Raw genomic sequence first — 23,665 nt, 5'->3', positions numbered from 1 at the left:
CTCTGGCTCTGAGATGCTCTTAGGGTCACACCTGCCCCTTTACAAAACTGCAGGAGGGTTAGCCACTGGCTGACCCAGAGGCAGAAGGTTAGAGCCCTCTTTCCTGGACAAGGCATTTGCCACCGCATTTTCCTTCCCTGTGAAAGAAACCTGTTTTCTCACCTTTGTCTGTTTACCGTCTCCAGGACATAATATTAGATTATCCAGAATTTCACGTACAGAGTTATTACAAACATTTCAGTGACATTAATGACCAGTGTGTTATTAGATTTCAAACGATATACAACATGCCACCTTTTAAAGAAATATCATGACACAGTGTGTATGCCAGGCCTGACAAGAGTTTCTGACAGAGTAGTGAACGTCAAATGGGCCTCTGATACAGAGGTCATCTACTCCATCCCGCTGTGCTGAAGCGGGACCAAGTATACCTAGAGTCCCATATGCATTAGCAGCCACTGCACTGCAACCAAGCCAACCAATTGTCAGGGATGGTCGATGACAGTACCTCTGAACATACCTACCTTCATGAAAAGACAAAGATTCCCTACATTTTAATGTTATAAGGGAGGTGTCTGAGAAGGAACTATGCATCTGAGGAATACCCTAATAGTGATTCCTGGAACAGACATTGGTCAAGGAGAATTTATGAAAGATGTAATCTCTAGAGGAAAAACAGCCAATGAATCTGTTTACGGAAGAGAACCCCAGAAAAACCACCACATCAAGTTTTAAATAGACTTAATGTTGGATGCAAAGCTATAATCGTCACCAGCAAACTGGAGAGAATGTTATTGACCTCCCATAGGGTGTCAACTGCCACCTAGAAATAAGAGAATTGTCAGCTATAGCAGCAAGTGGAACTCTTCAGTAAATACGTTTAGGAACAAATAGAGTCCACTAAATTAAGTCCTAGCTGGCAGCATCAGTCAAGCAGCAGTTAGGAGTGATGACTGCATACCCTGCTATTGGGTATGAGTTGTCTTTGAACTCTCCGGTTTCTAAAACAAGCACTGGATGCAGCTCTGTGCCAACAACACTTGCAAATAGCTCCACCATACTGATTCCTGCACAGATACCTCAACTTGGAAACTATAGTGTATCAGGTGTGGGAAAGCTTTGCAACAAACCCACAAGCCGGCATTCCTGCCTCGAAGCCTTTCAGACCAAAAAGATTAAAATTGAGTTTGCTGGGTCAGTTTCAACTATGTCAGAGTCAGGCTTGTGAACATTTCAGGAGATACCTCAAAGCAATCCAAGAGTTACCAGTCTCAGTTGAGGCCTCAGCTGAGGCACTCTCCTTTCATCCAGAAAGCTAAGGCTGAAGCCAGAAGAACAGGGAAACAGCCTAATATGTCTACAAAGGACTTTGACCCTTGAAACCATATTACTTAATTATATACGGAACACAGACAAAACAATTTCAGTATGCTAACAGAAGGCCACTCCAGCAGTGAACAGTGAGCTACCAATGCCACATACAGTTAACAGAGACACTACGAACAACAAGCCTATTAAGGGAAGCATAAAACCATCAACAGAAGATAGGCGTAAGGACTCCAAAACGAAAGAATGCACCAATATTGGTAGGAGCAATAGTCAGATGAGTGATACAGTCAGTGCAAGGACTATACCTAATCCAGCTAGGAAACTGGGCAAGATCACACAAACAACAAATGTTTGTACACTAATGCAAGGAGCCTGGGCAATAAAATGGAGGAGCTAGAACTGCCAAGTCACGACATGAAACTCGATATTATAAGGATAGCAGAAATCAGATGAATAGCGGCTCCATAGCAGAAGAGGACGTAGGCTGAAACCCACTTAAGTTTCTGGGTAGACACTGGTGTTCACTTAGCTCTGTCCGCAATAGATACAAATAGTCTCTGAGAGGCTCTAAAAGATTTTTCTGTCCAAATAATATACTAATGATCTCCTAACATCCAAGGTGTGATGGGCAGCATCCTCTCTAGTCTGATGGGGTTTAGTGTGGAAAACTGCCAGATGAATAGCCTGACTGATATGGAAGTTGAAGATGACTTTGGGTAGGAACCCGGGTATGGTTGGAGGGATACTTTATCCTTGAAGAAGATAGCATAAAAGCCAGGATTAACAATCAAAGCACCTAACTCACCAAGTCTTCAAGCATAGTTAATTGCGCCACTAGAAAAGACGGTTACTCACCTTTGTAACTGTTGTTCTTCGAGATATGTTGCTCATATCCATTCCAATTAGGTGTGTGTGCACCGTGTGCATGATCGTCTGAGAATTTTTAGCCTAGCAACACCCGGTGGGTCAGCTGTGGAGCCCCCTGGAGTGGCGCCTTCATTGCGCTGGATATATACCCCAGCCAACCCAGCGCCCCCTCAGTTCCTTCTTGCCGGCTACTCCAACAGAGGGGAAGGAGGGCGGGTTTGGAATGAATACGAGGAACACATTTCGAAGAATAACAGTTACAAAGATGAGTAACCGTCTTTTTTTCTTCGAGTGCTTGCTCATATCGATTCCAATTAGGTGACTTCCAAGCCTTACCTAGGCAGTGGGGTCGGAGTGAGATACTGCGGAGTGCAGAACCGCTGAACCAAATGCAGCATCGCCCCTGGACTGCTGAATTATCGCGTAGTGAGCGACAAAGATATGTACCGATGACCAAGTGGCAGCTTTACAGATCTCCTGTATTGGAACCTGGGCCAGGAAAGTGGCCGATGAGGCTTGAGCCCTTGTGGAGTGGGCGGTGGGATGCGTGGTCGGGACACTGGCCAAGTCATAGCAAGCACGGATACAGGCCGTGATCCAGGAAGAGATGCGCTGTGAGGAGACCGAGAGGCCATTCATCCGATTGGCCATGGCAACGAAGAGCTGGGTCGTTTTTCTAAACGGCTTTGTGCGCTCAGTATAGAAGGAGAGAGCCCTACGAACGTCGAGGGAGTGCAGCTGTTGCTCCCATCGAGTAGTGTGTGGTTTCAGGTAGAAAATCGGAAGAAAGAGGTCCTGGTTGACGGGAAAGGCTGACACTACCTTAGGAAGGAAGGCAGGGTGAGGTCGCAGCTGTACCTTGTCTTTATGGAACACCATACACAGTGGTTCTGACATGAGCATTCTGAGCTCGGATACATGTCTCGCAGAGGTGATAGCCACAAGGACAGCTGTCTTCCAGGAGAGGTACAGGAGCGAGCAGGTGGCCATCAGCTCGAACGGGGCCCCCATAAGCCTGGAGAGGACCAAGTTAAGGTCCCACACAAGAACCAGTTGTCGCACCTGCAGGTATAGACGGTCCAGTCCCTTAAGGAATCTGCCGACCATAGGGTTGGAGAAGACCGAGCGACCATGTTCCCCTGAGTGGAAAGCGGAAATGGCTGCCAGGTGCACTCTGATAGATGATACAGCCAAACCTTGTTGTTTTAAGGACAGGAAGTAATCCAGGATGAAAGGCACCGATGTCCGCACGGTGGGCGTGCTGTTCTGAGCATACCAGCAGGAAAACCGTTTCCATTTGGCCAAATATGTGGCTCAGGTGGAGGGTTTCCTGCTACCTAGCGGTACCTGCTGCACCGAGTGTGAGCAGAGCAGCTCTGACCGAGTTAGCCACGCACCATCCACGCCACGAGGTGGAGTGATTGCAGATCAGGGTGACAGAGGCATCCGTGGTCTTGTGAGATCAGGTTCAGCCACAGCGGGAGCGTGATTGGAGTGTCTACTGATAACTCCAGGAGCGTGGTATACCAGTGCTGCCTGGGCCACGCCGGGGCGACCAGAATCAGATGTGCTCTGTCCCTGCGTAACTTGAGCAGGACCTTATGGACTAGCAGGAATGGAGGGAAGGCATAGAACAGCTGGTCTTTCCACAGAAGTAGGAAGGCGTCTGGGAGGGAACCCGGGGAACGTCCCTGGAGAGAACAGAACACTTGGCACTTCCAATTGTTGCGTGAGGCGAACAGGTCGACCTGGGGAAACCCCCACCTCAGGAAGATGGAGTGGATGACATCTGGGCAAATCAACCACTCGTGAGACTAGAAGGACCTGCTGAGGCGATCCGCCAGTGTGTTCTGAACCCCCGGGAGAAACAACGCCACCATATGGATCAAGTGAGCTATGTAGAACTCCCACAGGCGAATGGTTCCTGACAGAGGGGGATGACTGGGCTCCCCCTTGCTTGTTGATGTAGAACATGGCCGTGGTGTTGTCTGTGAGGACCGCCACAGAACAGCCATCTAGGTGCCCGTGAAACGCTTTCACGCCCGGCGCACTGCCATCAGCTCTCGCACATTGATGTGAAGAGATAGCTCGGATGCGGTCCATAGACCCTTCATTCAGAGGTCCCTGAGGTGGCGCCCCATCCCAGAGATGATGCATCTGTGACTAGGTTAAAATCGCTTCTGGGACAGTGACCACCATGCTCAGGCTGTCTCAACCTGGCCGATATACTGCTTACAGCCAGGCCTGAAGCGGGCAAAGCCGAAGTCTGGCATGCCTGGTTACGTACGTGCACGAAGCCATGTGCCCCAGAAGGCTCAGGCATGTCTTTACGGTTGAAGTCAGGAAGTTTTGAAGGCTGCGGACGATGTTCACCAGCGACTGAAAGCAGGCGTCCGGTAGGAGAGCTCAGACGAGTCTGGAGTCTAAGACTATCCCAATAAACTCTATTCTCTGGGTTAGTTCCAGAGTCGACTTTTCGGTGTTGAGCAGGAGGCCCAGCTGGCGGAACATGTCTATGGTGAGTCAAACGTGGGATTGTACTTGGTCCCTGGTGCAGCCCCGAATAAGCCAGTTGTCGAGATATGTAAACACTTGGATGGTTGTCGATGAAGGGAGGCTGCCACAATGGCCATACACTTGGTGAACACCCTGGAAGCTGTGGTAAATTGGTAGTGTTCGTGATTGACCACAAAGCGAAGGAAACGTCTGTGCGCTGGATGAATCGCTACGTGGAAGTACGCGTCCCTCATGTCGAGGGTGGCATACCAGTCTCCAGGATCCAGGGAAGGAATAATGGTCCCCAGTGAAACCATGCGGAACTTCAACTTTACCATGTATTTGTCGAGTCCGCACAGATCTAGGATGGGTCGAAGCCCACCCTTGGCCTTGGGGATTAGGAAGTAACAAGTAAAAAACCCTACCCCTTAGCTCCCTTAGAACCTCCTCGATTGCTCCCATGGTCAGGAGCATTTGGACCGCCTATGTAAGGAGTTGCTCGTGAGAAGGGTCCCTGGAGAGGGACGGGGAGGGAGGATGGAAGGGAGGGGAGAAAGAAAACTGAAGAGAATATCCCTTTTCCACTGTGCGAAGAACTCAACGGTCTGAAGTTATACGGGACCACGCATGGTGGAAATGGGAGAGACAATTTCAAAATGGAGGGGAAGGATCCTGGATGGTGACTGGCAAGCCGTCCTCTGGCACACCTTCAAAAGTTTTGCTTAGGCCCCAACGGTGGTTCGGGAGGGCCCTGATTCTGACCGGGTTGGTGGCCAGTAGATCTCTTCCTACCACCTCGCCTTCTATAAAAGTCCTGCCTCAGGGGTAGGACTGTTGAGGCTGCGGCTTAAAGGGCCTGCGCTGGGTAACTGGGGTGTGCGTTCCCAGGGAGCGCATGATAGCCCTGGAATCTTTCAGGCTCTGTAGTCTAGAGTCCGTTTTGTTCGAAAACAGGCCGGAGCCTGTTGACCGTGCCGCTCCCTTTCGTTCACCAAGGCCACCACTAGTGAACACGGCTGAGGGTGAGTATAAAGGCACTCGTACTCCTTGGAGGGAACAAAGTATTTCCTCTCCGCTCCTCTGTCCATCGGTGGGATGGAGGCAGGGGTTTGCCAAATTGTCTTGGCATTGGTCTGGGTGGTGTGGATAATGGGCAAAGCTACTCAGGACGGGGCCTCTGCTGAAAGGATGTCCACCACTGGGTCCTCCAACTCCACTACCTCCTCAGCTTGGAGGTTCATATTACGTGCCACCCTATGTAGAAGGTCTTGGTGGGCATGAAGGTCTATCGGGGGAGGACCCAAAATTGTTGTCCCTGCCACTGCCTCTTCTGGAGAGGACGAGGAGGATACCACAGGGCCAGGGGATCCTGTGGCAGAACCTGCTGTGAAGGGTCCTGTTGCCCAGGATCCGCTACACTGGGGTCTGGGGTCTGCTCTGGGGTAGGTGCAGTCGCTTCTATACCCCCCGGAGGACGACGACTTATGGTGGCCTCTGGTACCTGGGGTTCTGAGTGGGCTGAGAGGGAGACCCTTGACGGAACCCACTGGGCTTGGTGGTACGCCCACGGGGTCCAGAAGGACCATTGTGAAGGCTCCTGATTAGGATCTTGGCCCTCCTCCTGCCAGTGACCCACATCACCCTCACCGTGGCTTGGAGTGGGGTAGGCTGAGCACAAGCTGCCCTTGGACTGTGACGACTGTGGGGCAGAGCGCGAGAGCCAAGGCGGTGCGGAGCGTGCCTGCATCGACTCTCCGGGGCATGGTGCAGATCAGTACCGGGTCACTGGAGAGCGGTGCCGGTGAGGCGCTGGGGAGTGGTACCTGGCTTGAGATCGGTGCCGATGACCGGGCCGGTACTGGGATCCAGATCTGGACTGCAACGACGACCGCCTGTGGGAGCGGCGTCTGAATCGGCTCCGGGAAGGAGATCGGCGCTCTGATCGGTGCCAAGAGCAACATCAGGAGCCTGAACGGTACCGTGGTCCAAAACCGTGCCCAAAGCCGGATCGGTGCCGTGAGTACGACCAATGGCACGACTGCGAACGGCGCCAGGACTGCGAGCGGCGCCAGGATCGGGACTGGGACCGGGATTGTGTTTGCATGCGCGGAGATGGTGGACATATTAGGGTTGGCTTGCCCCTAGACAGTACTGCACGAATTGGAGGCTGTGCAGCAGTCTGTGATGATGCCAGCTCTGTGAGGGCAATGAGGCCTCGCGCCGCTGCAAACGTCTCCGGCGTTGACGGAAGCTGGGGCTCAACCATGGTCCGGGTCGGGGAGCCTGTGCGCACCGGACTCAACAGCTCCACTCTCAATGCTGGAGTCAACGGCGCCGGTATTGGCGCTTGTACCCTCAGTTGCTCTGGTGCTGGACGCGACTCCGAGGCTGGTATAGGAGGTGCCGGCGACTGTTGAGGTGGGACAGTCATCTCCGGCTTGCGCGGTCTCTTCTGGCCCGGAGATAGAGAACAACGCCGGGTCACTTGTACTGGCTATGGTGCCGGAGAGGTCCGGTGCTGCGGGCCTCTATCAGAGTCCAACCACAGTAAAGTACCTGATGCAGCCGCCAGGGCGCTGCGCACTGAAGCGCCTGGTGCCGGGACTTGGCGAGCCAATGGAGGGCCCGGGCTAAGGGCCGCCTCCAAAAGGAGCTGCTTGAGTCTAAAGTCCCACTCCTTTTTGGTCCAAGGTCTGAACGCCTTACAGATCCTACACTTGTCAGCCTGGTGAGACTCCCCGAGGCACTTCAAACAGGAGTCGTGGGGGTCTCCCGTTGGCATAGGCTTTGAGCAGGCTGAGCAAGGTTTGAAACCCGGAGCCGTGGGCATGAGCCCAAGCGGCAGGCAGGGAGGAGGGGAAGGACCCCTTCCAACTCACTAAATTAAGTCTAAACTTATCACTATCTCTATTATAACTACTGCAACTATAGAACTATAACAACTATCTAACAATGGGAAGCAAAAAGCTAGGGAGAGCAGAGAACAGCTATGCCGCGCTCCACAGTTCCAACGACTGTCACGTGCGGTAAGAAGGAACTGAGGGGGCGCTGGGTCAGCTGGGGTTTATATCCAGTGCCATGAAGGCGCCACTCCGGGGGCTCCACAGCCGACCCACCGGGTGTTGCTAGGGCAAAAATTATCCGACGATCGTGAACGCAGCACGCGCACACCTAATTGGAATCAATATGAGCAAACACTTGAAGAAGAAAGGCAGTTTTCATGGAAAAGTTTAAAACCATACAAGTATTATTATTAAGGATACAAGAACAAACTATCTCAATGCATAGGCAAGATAAGAATTGCAGTAAGAAAGCACCCTAGCTTAACCAGTAGATCTTCAATAACCAGAGATTCAAAAAGCAGAAACTAGATCAAATTATAAAGGATGAATATATATTAAAAAAACCACCACCAAAAGCATGTAGAGACAACATTAGAAAGGCGTAGGGACAAAATGCAATTAAACCAGCTAGTGACATAAAGGTTAACCAGAAACCACAAATACATTAGAAGCAAGAGGAAAATTGACAGAGTAGGCCCATTACTCAATGAGGACAAAAAGACAACAGAAAACACAACAGTGGCAGAAGTGTTAAATACCGTTTTTGTTTCAGTTTTCACCAAGAGGTTAGCAGAGATCAGACCACTAACATAGTGAACATCCGTGCAAATGAGGCAGAATCTGAGGCTACAGGAGGGAAAGAACAAGTTAAGAATTACTTAGACAAGTTAGATATCTTCAAGTCAGCAGAGCCTGACCAAGTACATCTAGAATACTTAAGGAACAGCTGATGAGTCTCTGAGCCATTAGTGATTATCTTTCGGAACTCATGGAGGATGGGAGAGATCCCAGAGGGCAAGAAAAGGGTAAATATAGTAACTATTTATAAAAAGGGGAATATGGTCTATAATTCCCTGGCTTGTCCAATCATCTTAACTTGGTACTTGGAAAAATAATGGAGCAAATAATCAAACAATCAATTTGTAAGTATCTAGAAGACAATAAGGTGATAAATAACAGTCAACATGGATTTGTCAAGAATAAATCATGTCAAACCAACCTAATATCCTTCTTTGCGGATGGGAGGGAAGAATTAAATGCGATGTATCTCAAATTTAGAAAGGCTTTTGATACTGTCTTGCATGTCATTCTCATAAGCAAACTGGGAAAAAGGCTAGATCACCCTAGATGAACCTACTATATACAGTGGGTGCACAACTGGTAATTATCAGTGGTTCACAGAGTCAAACTGGAAGGGCATATCAACTGGGGTCCTGCAGAGCTCTGTCTTGGGCTCAATGCTATTCAGTATCTTCACAAATAATTAAGATAATGGCATAGAGTACACTTGTAAAGTTTGCAGACAATACCAAGCGGGGAGGGGCTGCAGGCGCTTTGGAGGACAGGGTTAGAATTCAAAATGATCTTGACAAACCTAAGAAATGGTGTGAAATAAATAGGATGAAATTCAATAAGGACAAATGCAAAGTACTACACACAGAAAGGAATAATCACTGCACAAATATAAAATAGGAAATGACTGCCTAGGAAGGAGTACTGCAGAAAGGATCTGGGGGTTATAGTGGATCACAAACTAAATATTGGTCAACAATGTAATACTGTTTCAAAGAGAGTGAATATCATTCTGGGATGTGTTAGCAGGAGTGCTGTCAATAAGACAAGTAATTCTTCCACTCTACTCAAAACTGATAAGGCCTCAGCTGGAGTAGTGTGTCCAATTCTGGGCACCACACTTTGGGAATGATGTGGACAGCAACAAAAATGACAAATGATCTAGAAAACATGACCTTTGAGAAAAAATTGGGTTTGTTTAGTCTGGAGAAGAAGACTGAGGGGGCGGGAAACATGATAACAGTCTTCAAGTACATAAAAGGTTGTTTTAAAGAGGAGGGTGATAAATTGTTTTCCTTATCCATTGAGGACAGGACAAGGACAAAAAGTAATGGGCTTAAATTGCAGCAAGGGAGATTTAGGTTAGACATTAGGAACTGTATGGGTAGTGAAGCACTGGACGAAATTACCGAGGGAGGTTGTGGAATCTGCGTCATTCAAGATTTTTAAGAATAGGTTAGACAAACACCTGTCAGAGACAGTCTAGATACTATTTAGTCTTGCTCCAGTGCAGGGAACTGGACTAGATGACCTACTAAGGTCCCTTCCAGTCCTATATTTCTCTAATTCTAAGTAGCTAGTGGTTCAAAGGGAGGTTTCATCAGAGAATTAAGAACTAAATTCAAATCCCAAGCTATGGTGGGTTCTCTGCCATTTGGGAAGAGATTTGATAAACTTTGATGAATCTGGAAGTTGCAGGAAGAGCAAATGCCAAGAAACCTTCCACAAGAGAATGGAATCATGTAATGGCCACCATGTGGACTTTAAATGGAGTTCAAAGACAGACCTCCTTTCTTCAGAGTGAAAAAGTATTCTAGAACCTCTGAAATGGGAGAGCCAACAGGAGACAGAGGAAAATAAGTACACAGTCTTTCTGAAGGTAAGTTTTCTTGTGGATTCCCTTCTGCTGTTGATTAGGACTTCTTTAACATTTCTGGAACAGGAGAGTTCTAACTCTGAGAGCCACCTAGGTACCAAGCTGTGAACCACAGAGTGTTCAGGTGGAGGTGAAAAGTGTTCCCCAAGTCCTGAGTGAGAAGACTGAGCATCAGAGGGAAACTGATGGCCAGCCAGGAGGAGAGGTGAAGCAGATGAGCTCCCCATCCAAGGAGGGATGCAGCCAAAACTACTGTGACAGTGGGAGGAAGATGGTTGAAGGGAACCCTGAGCAAACCTTGTCCGGACTCTTCAGTCAGTCGAGGGATACTACTACACAGCTGGGAATAGAGAGCTACTTGTTCAGACTGTGTATAAACTGTCCTGGGCAGGCTTGGAAGCCCTGCAGATAAGCTCATTTGGAAGGAGCATGAGGAGCTGCAGGCATGATCTCGCAGCGACCTGTGGTCTCAACTGGACTTATCAATTAAGTGTGTCAAACTGAGAAATTTGTCCTCAGGTAGGTTTTGGATGTCGAGGCATCGAGAGTGGCCTCTTTGAACTCTATATCAATTGTTTGCACTTCAGTGTAGGAATTGGGAAACCAAATGTTGAGATAGGGAAAGACTACTACTCCCCACTGGTGAAGCTGTGCAGTCAGTACCACTATAATTTTTTAAACACTCTAAGGGTAGCAGAGAGTCCGAAAGGGAGGACGTCCCTGACCTACATGAAACGTTGGAATCTCTTATGAGAGAGGCATATCACAACATGCAAGTATGCATCTTGATGGTCAAGGGCTATGAAACAGTCTCCCAGATCCACGCTTGGAACAACAGCTGCGATAGTTACCATCTTGAATTTTTGTACCTTGACTAAGGTATTCAGCACCCTGAAATCTAGAATTGGCCTCTACCTGCCCTTCTTATTTGGGAAGCAGGAAGGACTTGGAATAAAATCCCATTCCTCTGTACTGAGTGGGAACTAGTGTCACGGCTCCTGTGCAAAGGAGGGAGAGACTCTCTTGTCTCAAGAGAGGCTTATGAGATACATCCTTGAAAAGGCACAGGGAAGGGGTTGGGAGGGAGGTGTGGAATGGAAAAGGATGGAGTAGACCGATGTTATAACCGCCAGATCTCAACTCTCATGAGATGCAGACATGGGAGAGACAATCCCACAAGGTGGGAGGATCGAAAGGGCAGAATGGTATATAGCACCAGCTCTGGACAGCAGCAGGGGTGTTCATGGCTTTCAACTGCGGTGTCAAAACAAGTGCTTTGTAGATGATGGCTGCTGCATCAACCTAGGAGCAGCAGTTGAGAATTTCCCTGCTGAATTCTGGGTTTCTTTTTAGGTGGTTCCGACACCCTATGGTAGGTGGAGAACTGAGCTGGGAATGATCTCCAAGATGTCTGAGCCTGACTAAATCTCCTCTTGTTTGCAGGCATATGTATGCCCAGTGAATGAAGGGTCAGCCTAGAATCCTTCAGCAAATGAGGGGACTCATCTGTGAACTCACTGAATAATTTATATTCAAAGGGGAAGGCCTCTACAACGTTCTGTACTTCATGCAGAAATCCTGAAGACTGCAGCCATGAGGTTCGATACATGACTACAGATATGGAGATGGTATGGGCTTGTTGTGTCAGCTGCATCAAGAGAAGTTTGCAGAGTTGTGCCTACCAGAAATTGTCCCTCTATGATGCGGGCCTGAAATTGCTTCCTATGCTTTTGTGGGAGATGTTCAGTAAAGGAATTACATTTTGAATAGTTAATGTGGTTATACTTTGCAAAGAGAATAAGCACTTTTGGTCTTTATCATGCAGAGTGGCCTTGGAATGGTGTTGTCTTTTGTGTTCTTAGTTGTGGATACAGTAAATGGAGTTAGGGGCAGGATGGAAACAGCTATTCTAGCCACAATGTAGTACTTTTTGTCTACCCTCTTAGCTGTCAATGGGACAGTGACGGGAGTCTGCCACATTCCCTGGGCCTGTTTGAACAGCACCTCATTTACAGCATGGGTGACCCTTTCTGAAGGTGATGTGTGAGGAATGTTCAGCAGCGTATGCGGAGTCTCTTGGATGTCTTCTAACTGTATTTGAAGAGAGTGTCTGCCACTCTCTTCATCAAATTATGAAATTGTTTGACGGTACCCATGCTAGATGGAGGGGACATAACAGCTTCATCTGAGAGACTAATGAAATATTAGTCCAAGAGGTAGCCTCTTCAGCAGCCCTTCTCTCTTTCTCCTCAAACATTCCCTCCTGTGGTAAAGACTGTTGTGAGGGAATGGAAGAAATCAGGGAGGGATGTACCTGGCATTCCTGGCAAGCTCTGGGTACTGTGGAGAACTGTTGACAACAGGCAGGCCAAGGTTCTCAATATGGCCAGTGGGGACAGGGACTCATAAGGGAACGGGGGAGGAATCCAGGTCTGGTCATACCAATGAGGGTCTGAGCAGACAAAGGCTGCACCAGCCCGGAAGTACTCCTCGATGGAGCAGGTTCAGGACAGATCAGGCTTGGCAGGTAATCATAACAGACCTGAACAGAAATTTGAGAGTCTGAAGAGCTCTCATCTGCATAGTCTAGAGGAGAAGCCAGACAAAGGAGGAGTGCTGGTTTGCCTCTCTGCATGCAATACTGCAATAGGTGAGGTACCAGTACCAGGAGCCTAACCGAGACTCACATTCATCAGAGATTAACAAATCCCTGGAAAACAAACTCCTGACATATCGGGTGCAGTTGTGCAGTAATTTGGTGAGCCATGGATGTAGTGGCCTGTGGTATCAAGGATGGTACAGGGGGCACTGGCGTCTCCTGGAAGAGGTATAAAGGCATAGTAGATGCTACTGGTGGTACCAAGTTCTTCAGTGCGGAATCAGTAGTGTGTCTGGCACATTGGTAATGCCTTGATGATACTGACTGCTGGGTATCATGTGATTTAGATGAGCTCTCAGATTCTAATTTACAGCTCTCAGTACTAATCCCTCTTGAACCCTCTGTGGAAGCCTTTTACAGGTGTGGGGTCTCCAGTATGGTGCAGCTCTTAGTATTATGCAGTTTCTGAGGAGACTTAGTACTCCTCTTCATGGAAGTCTTTTCTGCATCACTTGCAGGTCTACCAGAGGCTGATGGGGCACTATAGTTGCTCAGAGGCTGCTGTATGGGTCTCTGTGTCTCTGTCTGCATTTGTCTCTAGGCCTGGATCTGAAGCCGGACAATGGTATGCTCCATCATAAGGAGACAAACTTTAATCTCCTCCTCTCTCCTGGAGCAGCTCTTAAAACTAGTGCAGATTTTGCACTTTGGATGTCATGTGTGGATACCTGAGGCAGCAGCTACAGTGCAAGTGGCCATCACTAATTTGGAAGGATTTCCAGCAAGTGAGTCAACGTTCGAATCCTCAAGACTTGGCATGCCCCAAGAAACCAAGAGGCTTCTTTGTAAAAGGGAACCATCACCACCCCCTCCCATCTGGGGGTGGGCAGAGGGTAAGGGAGACAAAAGCCTCAGCTAATTGGAAGAAGATCCCTCAAAAGAAACAGAACACTAATTTACATAAAAGAATAAAATTATTATTTATAACAAAATAAAATAAAAGTAACTAAGAGGCAAGTATCTGCAAAACTCATCACTATCGAATGCTCCATCTCTGTCCAGGCTGGTCCGTCCATCGCAGCCCTATATACCCTCGATACAGGGCACAAGGATAACTGGGGCACATGGACAGATCAAACAAGAACTGCTGCTGAAAAATCTTCAATTGTAGGTGCATGGGGACCTCAAGTGGTACACCCATAGGGACACTATTCAAGGAAGAATTATTAGTTAAAATTAATTCTTTTAATTATTAATTAATTAAAGTAGATGGGGCTTATACAAGTATTGCAAGGCAAGTAAGGAACTGGCTAAAAGGGATATGACAATGGGCTGTGCTGAAAGAAAAATTTTGAGGTTCGAGGGAGATTGTTAATAGAGTTCATCAAGGATTGGTCTTGGGACCAATCTTATTTAATATTTTAATTGATGACCTTGATGCAAAACGTAGAAGTGATATAATGAAATCTGCTGATGATACAAAGTTGGGAGACACGGTCAATACAAGGAGGATAGGATTATTATGCAGGAAGAACTGGATGACCCTGAGGACTGGTGTAACAGAAATTGGATGAAATTTAATAGTATGTAGTGCAAGGTCATGCATTTATGGACTAAAGAAAAATTTCTGCTATAAGCTGAGGGGAGGGAGGCTCATCAGTTGGAAATGACAGAGGAGGAGAAAAACCTGAATTAATTAACTGATCACTTGAGGATTAGGAGCTACCAATGCAATGTCGCTGTGAAAAAGGCAAATGTGATCCTATGATACATTGGGTGAAGTATTTCTAGTAGAGAAAGGGAAGTACTAATGCCATTATACAAGCACTGCTAAAACCTAATCTGACATATTGTGTATAATTCTAGTAATCTACATTTAAGAAATTATGAACTCAAACTGGAACAGGTGCAGAGAAGGGTTATTTGGATGATCAAGGGAATGGAGAGCCTATCTTCCAACAGGAAAGTACAAAAGTGTGGCTTGTTTGGCCTAACAAAATGAAAGCTGAGAGAGGAAAGGATCCGATTGCTCTCTATACATACATCGGGGAGAAGAGCTATTTAAGCTAAAGTACAATGCTAGCACAAGAATAAATGGGTAAAAACTGGCCATGAATAAATTTAAGCTGGAAATTAGAAGAAGGGTTCTAACCATCAGAGGAATGAGGATCTGGAGCAGCCTTCCAATAGGAGTAGTAGGGGCAAATACTCAAACTAGTTTTAAGATGGAGCTTGACCAAACCTGTGAATGGGAAAATATGCCAGGGTTGCCTGCAATAGCAGGGGGCTAGACTTGATGACCCAGAAGGTCTCTTCCGGTACAATATCCCATATTCCTAATTCGCCCTGCATCCAGGGAACCTCAAAGAGTCATCTTAGTGCCTCTGACGCAAAGTGGACCCAAAAACCCTAGCCTCAAAGGCACTGATGGCGAAATTTACTGCTCTACACCAGAGCCAGAAGGCTTTGAGAAAGACCTGTGCCTAACATCTCCAAGAAGGTGCAGACCTGAAAACTGCCAAAACAGTTACAGTTCAAATAGGGAGCTCCGCTGTTGACCATGATCAGAAAGGAACTTGTAAGGAAAGGTTCTCAAGAGCATTAGGGCAGCAGCAATTGCTCTGTGTACAAGACACACCTACTGATGGCTTAAAGAGCTAAAATCCTTAGCCCTGGTCTACACTAGGACTTTAGGTCGAATTTAGCAGCATTAATCGATGTAAACCTGCACCCGTCCACACGATGAAGCCCTTTATTTCGGCTTAAAGGGCTCTTAAAATCGATTTCCTTACTCCACCCCTGACAAGTGGATTAGCGCTTAAATCGGCCTTGCCGGGTCGAATTTGGGGTACTGTGGACACAATTCGACTGTATTGGCCTCCGGGAGCTATCCCAGAGTGCTCCATTTTGACCGCTCTGGACAGCACTCTCAACTCAGATGCACTGGCCAGGTAGACAGGAAAAGAACCGCGAACTTTTGAATCTCATTTCCTGTTTGGCCAGCGTGGCAAGCTGAAGGTGACCATGCAGAGCTCATCAGCAGAGGTGACCATGACGGAGTCTCAGAATCGCAAAAGAGCTCCAGCATGGACCGAACGGGAGGTACGGGATCTGATCGCTGTATGGGGAGAGGAATCAGTGCTATCAGAACTCCGTTCCAGTTTTCGAAATGCCAAAACCTCCCAGGGCATGAAGGACAGAGGCCATAACAGGGACCCGAAGCAGTGCCGCGTGAAACTGAAGGAGCTGAGGCAAGCCTACCAGAAAACCAGAGAGGCGAACGGCCGCTCCGGGTCAGAGCCCCAAACATGCCGCTTCTATGATGAGCTGCATGCCATTTTAGGGGGTTCAGCCACCACTACCCCAGCCGTGTTGTTTGACTCCTTCAAAGGAGATGGAGGCAATACGGAAGCAGGTTTTGGGGACGAAGAAGATGATGATGATGACGAGGTTGTAGATAGCTCACAGCAAGCAAGCGGAGAAACCGGTTTTCCCGACAGCCAGGAACTGTTTCTCACCCTGGACCTGGAGCCAGTACCCCCTGAACCCACCCAAGGCTGCCTCCTGGACCCAGCAGGCGGAGAAGGGACCTCCGGTGAGTGTACCTTTTAAAATACTATACATGGTTTAAAAGCAAGCATGTGAAAGGATTACTTTGCCCTGGCATTCGCGGCTCTCCTGGATATACTCCCAAAGCCTTTGCAAAAGGTTTCTGGGGAGGGCAGACTTATTGCGTCCTTCATGGTAGGACACTTTACCACTCCAGGCCAGTAACACGTACTCGGGAATCATTGTACAACAAAGCATTGCAGTGTATGTTTGCTGGCGTTCAAGCAACATCCGTTCTTTATCTCTCTGTGTTATCCTCAGGAGAGTGAGATATAATCCATGGTCACATGGTTGAAATAGGGTGCTTTTCTTCAGGGGACACTCAGAGGAGCCCATTCCTGCTGGGCTGTTTGCCTGCAGCTGAACAGAAATGTTCCCCGCTGTTAGCCACAGGGAGGGGGGAGGGTTGAGGGGGTAGCCACGCGGTGGGGGGAGGCAAAATGCGACCTTGTAACGAAAGCACATGTGCTATGTATGTAATGTTAACAGCAAGGTTTACCCTGAAAGAGTGTAGCCAGTGTTTTATAAAATGTGTCTTTTTAAATACCGCTGTCCCTTTTCTTTTCTCCACCAGCTGCATGTGTTTCAATGATCACAGGATCTTCTCCTTCCCAGAGGCTAGTGAAGATTAGAAAGAAAAAAAAACGCACTCGAGATGAAATGTTCTCCGAGCTCATGCTGTCCTCCCACACTGACAGAGCACAGACGAATGCGTGGAGGCAAATAATGTCAGACTGCAGGAAAGCACAAAATGACCAGGAGGAGAGGTGGCGGGCTGAAGAGAGTAAGTGGCGGGCTGAAGAGAGGGCTGAAGCTCGAATGTGGCGGCAGCGTGATGAGAGGAGGCAGGATTCAATGCTGAGGCTGCTGGAGGACCAAACCAGTATGCTCCAGTGTATGGTTGAGCTGCAGCAAAGGCAGCTGGAGCACAGACTGCCACTACAGCCCCTGTGTAACCAACCGCCCTCCTCCCCAAGTTCCATAGCCTCCTCACCCAGACGCCCAAGAACGTGGTGGGGTGGCCACCGGCCAACCAGCCACTCCACCACAGAGGATTGCCCAAAAAAAAGAAGGCTGTCATTCAATAAATTTTAAAGTTGTAAACTTTTAAAGTGCTGTGTGGCATTTTCCTTCCCTCCTCCACCACCCCTCCTGGGCTACCTTGGTAGTCATCCCCCTATTTGTGTGATGAATGAATAAAGAATGCATGAATGTGAAGCAACAATGACTTTATTGCCTCTGCAAGCGGTGATCAAAGGGAGGAGGGGAGGGTGGTTAGCTTACAGGGAAGTAGAGTGAACCAAGGGGCGGGGGGTTTCATCAAGGAGAAACAAACAGAACTTTCACACCGTAGCCTGGCCAGTCATGAAACTGGTTTTCAAAGCCTCTCTGATGTGTACCGCACCCTCCTGTGCTCTTCTAACCGCCCTGGTGTCTGGCTGCGCGTAACCAGCAGCCAGGCGATTTGCCTCAACCTCCCACCCCTCCATAAACGTCTCCCCCTTACTCTCACAGATATTGTGGAGCGCACAGCAAGCAGTAATAACAGTGGGAATATTGGTTTCGCTGAGGTCTAAGCGAGTCAGTAAACTGCGCCTTTAAACGTCCAAATGCACATTCTACCACCATTCTGCACTTGCTCAGCCTGTAGTTGAACAGCTCCTGACTACTGTCCAGGCTGCCTGTGTACGGCTTCATGAGCCATGGCATTAAGGGGTAGGCTGGGTCCCCAAGGATACATATAGGCATTTCAACATCACCAACAGTTATTTTCTGGTCTGGAAATAAAGTCCCTTCTTGAAGCTTTTGAAACAGACCAGAGTTCCTGAAGATGCGAGCGTCATGTACCTTTCCCGGCCATCCCACGTTGATGTTGGTGAAACGTCCCTTGTGATCCACCAGAGCTTGCAGCACTATTGAAAAGTACCCCTTGCGGTTTATGTACTCGCCGGCTTGGTGCTCCGGTGCCAAGATAGGGATATGGGTTCCGTCTATGGCCCCACCACAGTTAGGGAATCCCATTGCAGCAAAGCCATCCACTATGACCTGCACATTTCCCAGGGTCACTACCCTTGATATCAGCAGATCTTTGATTGCGTGGGCTACTTGCATCACAGCAGCCCCCACAGTAGATTTGCCCACTCCAAATTGATTCCCAACTGACCGGTAGCTGTCTGGCGTTGCAAGCTTCCACAGGGCTATCGCCACTCGCTTCTCAACTGTGAGGGCTGCTCTCATCTTGGTATTCATGCGCTTCAGGGCAGGGGAAAGCAAGTCACAAAGTTCCATGAAAGTGCCCTTACGCATGCGAAAGTTTCGCAGCCACTGGGAATCATCCCAGACCTGCAACACTATGCGGTCCCACCAGTCTGTGCTTGTTTCCCGAGCCCAGAATCGGCGTTCCACAGCATGAACCTGCCCCATTAGCACCATGATGCATGCATTGGCAGGGCCCATGCTTTCAGAGAAATCTGTGTCCATGTCCTGATCACTCACGTGACCGCGCTGACGTCGCCTCCTCGCCCGGTAGCGCTTTGCCAGGTTCTGGTGCTGCATATACTGCTGGATAATGCGTGTGGTGTTTAATGTGCTCCTAATTGCCAAAGTGAGCTGAGCGGACTCCATGCTTGCCTTGGTATGGCGTCCGCACAGAAAAAAGGCGCGGAATGATTGTCTGCCGTTGCTCTGACGGAGGGAGGGGCGACTGACGACACGGCTTACAGGGTTGGCTTCAGGGGGCTAAAATCCACAAAGGGGGTGGCTTTACATCAAGGAGTAGTTCAGGCAGGACTTCACGGAGGGTTCCAATAAGAAATGGTGCACCTAAGTTATTGTTCTTATTGAAACAAGGAGGTTAGCCTGGCCTCTGATTGATACATGGCTAGATTTACCTCGCTGCACCTTCTCTGTGAGTGACTGCAGTGTGACCTAAAGGAATGAGTCCCCTAGACAGGGGAGAAGGCAAATGAGTACAAAACAAATCTGGTCTATTTCTTGTTTTGATCCACTCCATCTATCTTTTACATCTTTGGCTGGCAGCAGACGGTGCAGAAGGACATATTGCCTGCCTGCTCACCATAAGACGGTTCAATAGGACTGACTGCCGGACTTAAGAGAATGACCTGGTCAAGTCACTAAAAATTTAGTCCCTGCGCCCATGTCTGCCCAGGCGCTCCTGATCGACCTCACACAGGCGACCAGGAGTACCTCGGACATGACGAGGACGGCTACCAGTCGTATTGTACCGTCTGCTGCCACAAGGCAATGGGTTGCTGCTACTGTGTAGCAATGCCGTACCGCGTCTGCCAGCACCCAGGAGACATACGGTGACGGTTACCTGAGCGGGCTCCATGCTTGCGGTGGTATGGCGTCCGCACAGGTAACTCAGGAAAAAAGGCGCGAAACGATTTTCTGCCCTTGCTTTCACGGAGGGAGGGAGGGAGGGAGGGAAGGGGGGACTGACGATATGTACCCAGAACCACCCGCGACAATGTTTCAGCCCCATCAGGCATTGGGATCTCAACCCAGAATTCCAATGGGCAGCGGAGACTGCGGGAACTGTGGGATAGCTATCCACAGTGCAACGCTCTGGAAGTTGACTCTAGCCTCGGTACTGTGGAAGCACTCCACCGAGTTAATGCACTTAATGCACTTCTGTGGGGACACACACACTCGAATATATAAAACCGATTTCTAAAAAACCGACTTCTATAAATTCAACCTTATTCTGTAGTGTAGACATACCCTTAGAAAACAAAAAGAAAAGGCATACTTGTGGCACCTCAGAGACTAACATTTATTTGAGCATAAGCTTTCGCAATGAAGTGAGCTGTAGCTCACGAAAGCTTATGCTCAAATAAATCTGTTAGTCTCTAAGGTGCCACAAGTACTCCTTTTCTTTTTGCGAATACAGACTAACACGGCTGCTACTCTGAAACCTGTCATTAGAAAACAAAGGAATTTCCACCTAACTCAAACTAGAAGTGCGTGACCCAAGAGTAGAAATCCAATCAATGTGGTATCTTTAGGGAAATATGCTTTTGGACATGGAAAATAGATACAAAAAAAGAATATGGATAATGTTAGACTTTCAAAGATGATGATTTGTGGAACAAACAGTACAGCAGACACTGCTGAGCCTGCATTTCCAAGTTGGGTCTCAACTGTCATACAATACAGGCTTTATTCACTTATTCTCAATATATTGTCTTTTTGACCTGTACAGTTTTGCCCACAGTTGTGACAGCAGTAAAGTACCAACTACCATCATATCCTCTGGAAAATCACATGTGGCAAACTTTACCGCCTTAAATCTTCTGCAGCCAGCTAGCTGGCTTTCAGTATAAAATGTTTTGTAGCTGACAGCCTATTTGTAAAACATGAGCTAATCAAAATAGGAATTTGGCTAAATTAACTAGGTTACCAGAACCTAACATAAAAGTGCTTTGTAAACTCCCTAAATATACCATAAATGACAATCCAAAGGAAATGCACTGTCTTAAGGAACTGCTTTGAAATCTTTAGTGTCTATTTAATGGTGCCATTATTTGAAAGAGGAGCATCTGATAATTATATGAATCAACATCTGTGGCGGAATCAAGATCCTATTCCAACAACCACTTATTCTTACATTCCTCAAGATTATTCTTATTAACATCACAGTTTTATAGGAGCCACAAACATATATTCTTCATATCTGCAGAAGAATTAAGTAGGTGTTCATCAATAGAACTATCACTAGGAGATGCTTATAAGAGGAAACACTGATACACAAGAGTTTCTCTGAATGCCTTTATTATAAAAGGGGGTATATATTTTACACATATGAAAGGGAGAATCTCTTAATTACACAGATATATAGAACCCATTGATCTGCAAGAGAACAGACAGACTGACTGACAACCGGGTACCTTAAAATAGCTACCTTGTACGGACGATTAGGCCAAATAATAGAGGAAAGATGTTTATAAAAATCCCTAACACCAGTGAATGAAAAAACTAAGAAAAACAAAAGCCGCATGAGGTGCTAAGTCTATAGGAATTCCCTACTATTTCCAGAATGATTGAAATGGAACAGAAATTATGAGTTCTAGATTTTTATCTCCACAGAACTCATACAAGTCAATGGCTCATTTTCCTACCTCTCAACAACATAAAAGTTGTCTCCATCATCTCCTTGGTCAATGACGTGTTCCTGAGGTTTCACTTTCCTCTCAAACATGGCGTCGAGAACCTGAGACAGCTGCTCCTGGAAGGTTAGAAAACCCGCAATAAGATTCTTCATTGGAAAAAGACTGGTTCATTCAACTTTTGTTCTGGACAGTGAGTAGTAAGGCACATGGATTTTCATATCCTGAATAGGAATATTTGGGTTATTTTAATATTTTGACATTAAACAGTTTTCAATTTTATTTTAATATTTAGTATCTCAAGGGTTTGCTTGCATTGCATTTTCTGACAAAAATGTTGATTTGTAGTTTAAGCCTTAACAGCTTAATCCAGTGCTATGGGTTCAATGCCAAAGTGCACACGCTGGATTAGATTCTCAGCAAGTGTAAACTGATAGCTCCTTTGATAGAGACATGCGGATTTACATCCGCTGAGGATATGGTTCACTAAATCTATGTCTACATACAGCACCACATTTAACCATCACAGTCTCTATCACTGTGCCATTTGAGGGCCTTACATCAATGCTGAACTTCTTTCCTATATATGTTATCCTTAAAACCACTGACAATTGACTTTCACTGTAATTTCAGTCCATTATCAGATACACTAACATTTAAACCACAACAAATTTGCAAAATGCAACTCATGAACACCCCATATCCAGTATTTATGCTGCTCAATGCATTTTAAAATTTACTACACTAGTTTTACAATATGACTCATTACAGCAGTATCTGTAAGCACCACTATATTAGAAGTGCTGTCTGACTTTTCATCAGAAAGCTCTTATTTTCTCATCTTAAACCCTCCTGGTATTTAAACTGAGAAGGCAGTTGCAGCCTGAAAGCTGTTTTTTTTAACCATATATTTAAAGTATGTGTGTCTAAATAACAGAAGCCAGAAAAATGTAAGCATTGTGGCTATAAATGCTTTTTTTAACCCCTAAAGCTCAAAGGTGCCTTATTTTGGGGGGTAGGCAGCAGAGGGTTAAAAAAGATCTTCAAGCTTGTTGATAATGTAAACAAGTACAGTTGGATCCTGAAATCTAAAATGTAAACAGCCACAGGAGGTTAAAATACTGTGCATGCTCAACAACTCCTTTTTAATAGGAATTAGTAGCACAGCTGATGCACATGTCCAACACATTACAGCATTTTAAGCTTCTACAAAAACTCACTCACAAGATATTGTGTAATACAGCTGCATTAATGCAACTATCACATTTTTGCAGGATGCTCTCCCATGACAGAACTTATATTTTGTTCCCCCACGGCTTTAGATGTGGGGACAGAATGCAAGTTAGTTTTCCACAGGCAAGAGTGTTCAGATCTGCAGCATATTAAGGACTTTTGCTAGTAACCTGGATTGGTTTTACTCCAAAATTTACTCTGATTCTTGCAAGAAGTGATCCAAAGGACACTGGCTTCTTAGTCTTTGATTATGAGTGTTCTGGCAGCTAATTTATGCCTTTTTAGAAGATACATTTAAACAGAACAATTGATGTACTGAGCCTACATTTACTTTGGTTCAACTCAACTGAAATCACTGGAGTTAAACAAGAGATTAATTTGGCCAATTATGCGTACTCCAGTCACGCAAAGTTATATTTACCCAAAGAATAATTTTTTGACAGGTTAGTAAAACAGATGTCTAAGTGGGTCCCTTGAGAGGTATCTTCAACACTGTTCTGTTAAAGGAAAAACTTCTACAACCTATGAAAGACGCTATTGTGGTTGTTCTCCCTCAGGACACAAAAGACCTTACTTTATATGGGCCTATTAGGAGCTGCATCACTGTTGAATCACAACAGAGACATAGTAAAAATACTAGCTAGCTGACTGCAGTCTACGCTCCCAGCTTTTATGTAAATCCCGATGAAAGTGGATTCATTAAGGATAGACAAATGTAAGACAATATTTGAGAGTAATTGGAATCATCCATACTGCTAGATCAAAAAAGAAAAGATAATTTTTTTTAATCACTAGATACAGAGAAAGCCTTTGACAGAACAGAGTGAAGCTTTCCGTTTCAAGTCCTATCCCGTATGGACTTTGGCCCCCAGTTCCTTAAATGGATAACTGT

At 46.8% G+C, this 23,665-nt stretch overlaps 2 protein-coding genes across 2 annotated transcripts in view; one reads left to right on the top strand and one right to left on the bottom strand.

Moving 5' to 3' along the window:
- The window catches only part of PRKAR2A (protein kinase cAMP-dependent type II regulatory subunit alpha), a 158,082-nt gene that overhangs the window by 23,073 nt on the left and 111,344 nt on the right, over positions 1 to 23,665 (bottom strand). Inside the window, exon 5 of the mRNA XM_074957318.1 lies at positions 21,553 to 21,659. Within this exon, the coding sequence (XP_074813419.1) occupies positions 21,553 to 21,659 (107 nt within the window). The remainder of the gene's footprint in view (positions 1 to 21,552; positions 21,660 to 23,665) is intronic.
- Positions 15,381 to 17,506, top strand: LOC141991751 (uncharacterized). The gene is made up of 2 exons (XM_074960085.1): positions 15,381 to 16,397; positions 16,986 to 17,506. Exons 1-2 carry the CDS (start codon positions 15,827 to 15,829, stop codon positions 17,504 to 17,506), a joined length of 1,092 nt encoding a protein of 363 aa, XP_074816186.1. The 5' UTR covers positions 15,381 to 15,826.

The sequence above is a fragment of the Natator depressus genome, chromosome 7 (assembly GCF_965152275.1).
Source record: "Natator depressus isolate rNatDep1 chromosome 7, rNatDep2.hap1, whole genome shotgun sequence".
NCBI classification, from domain to species: Eukaryota; Metazoa; Chordata; order Testudines; family Cheloniidae; genus Natator; species Natator depressus.
Note: the sequence above shows the minus strand (reverse complement) of the source record. Positions and strands in the feature narration are given on the sequence as shown.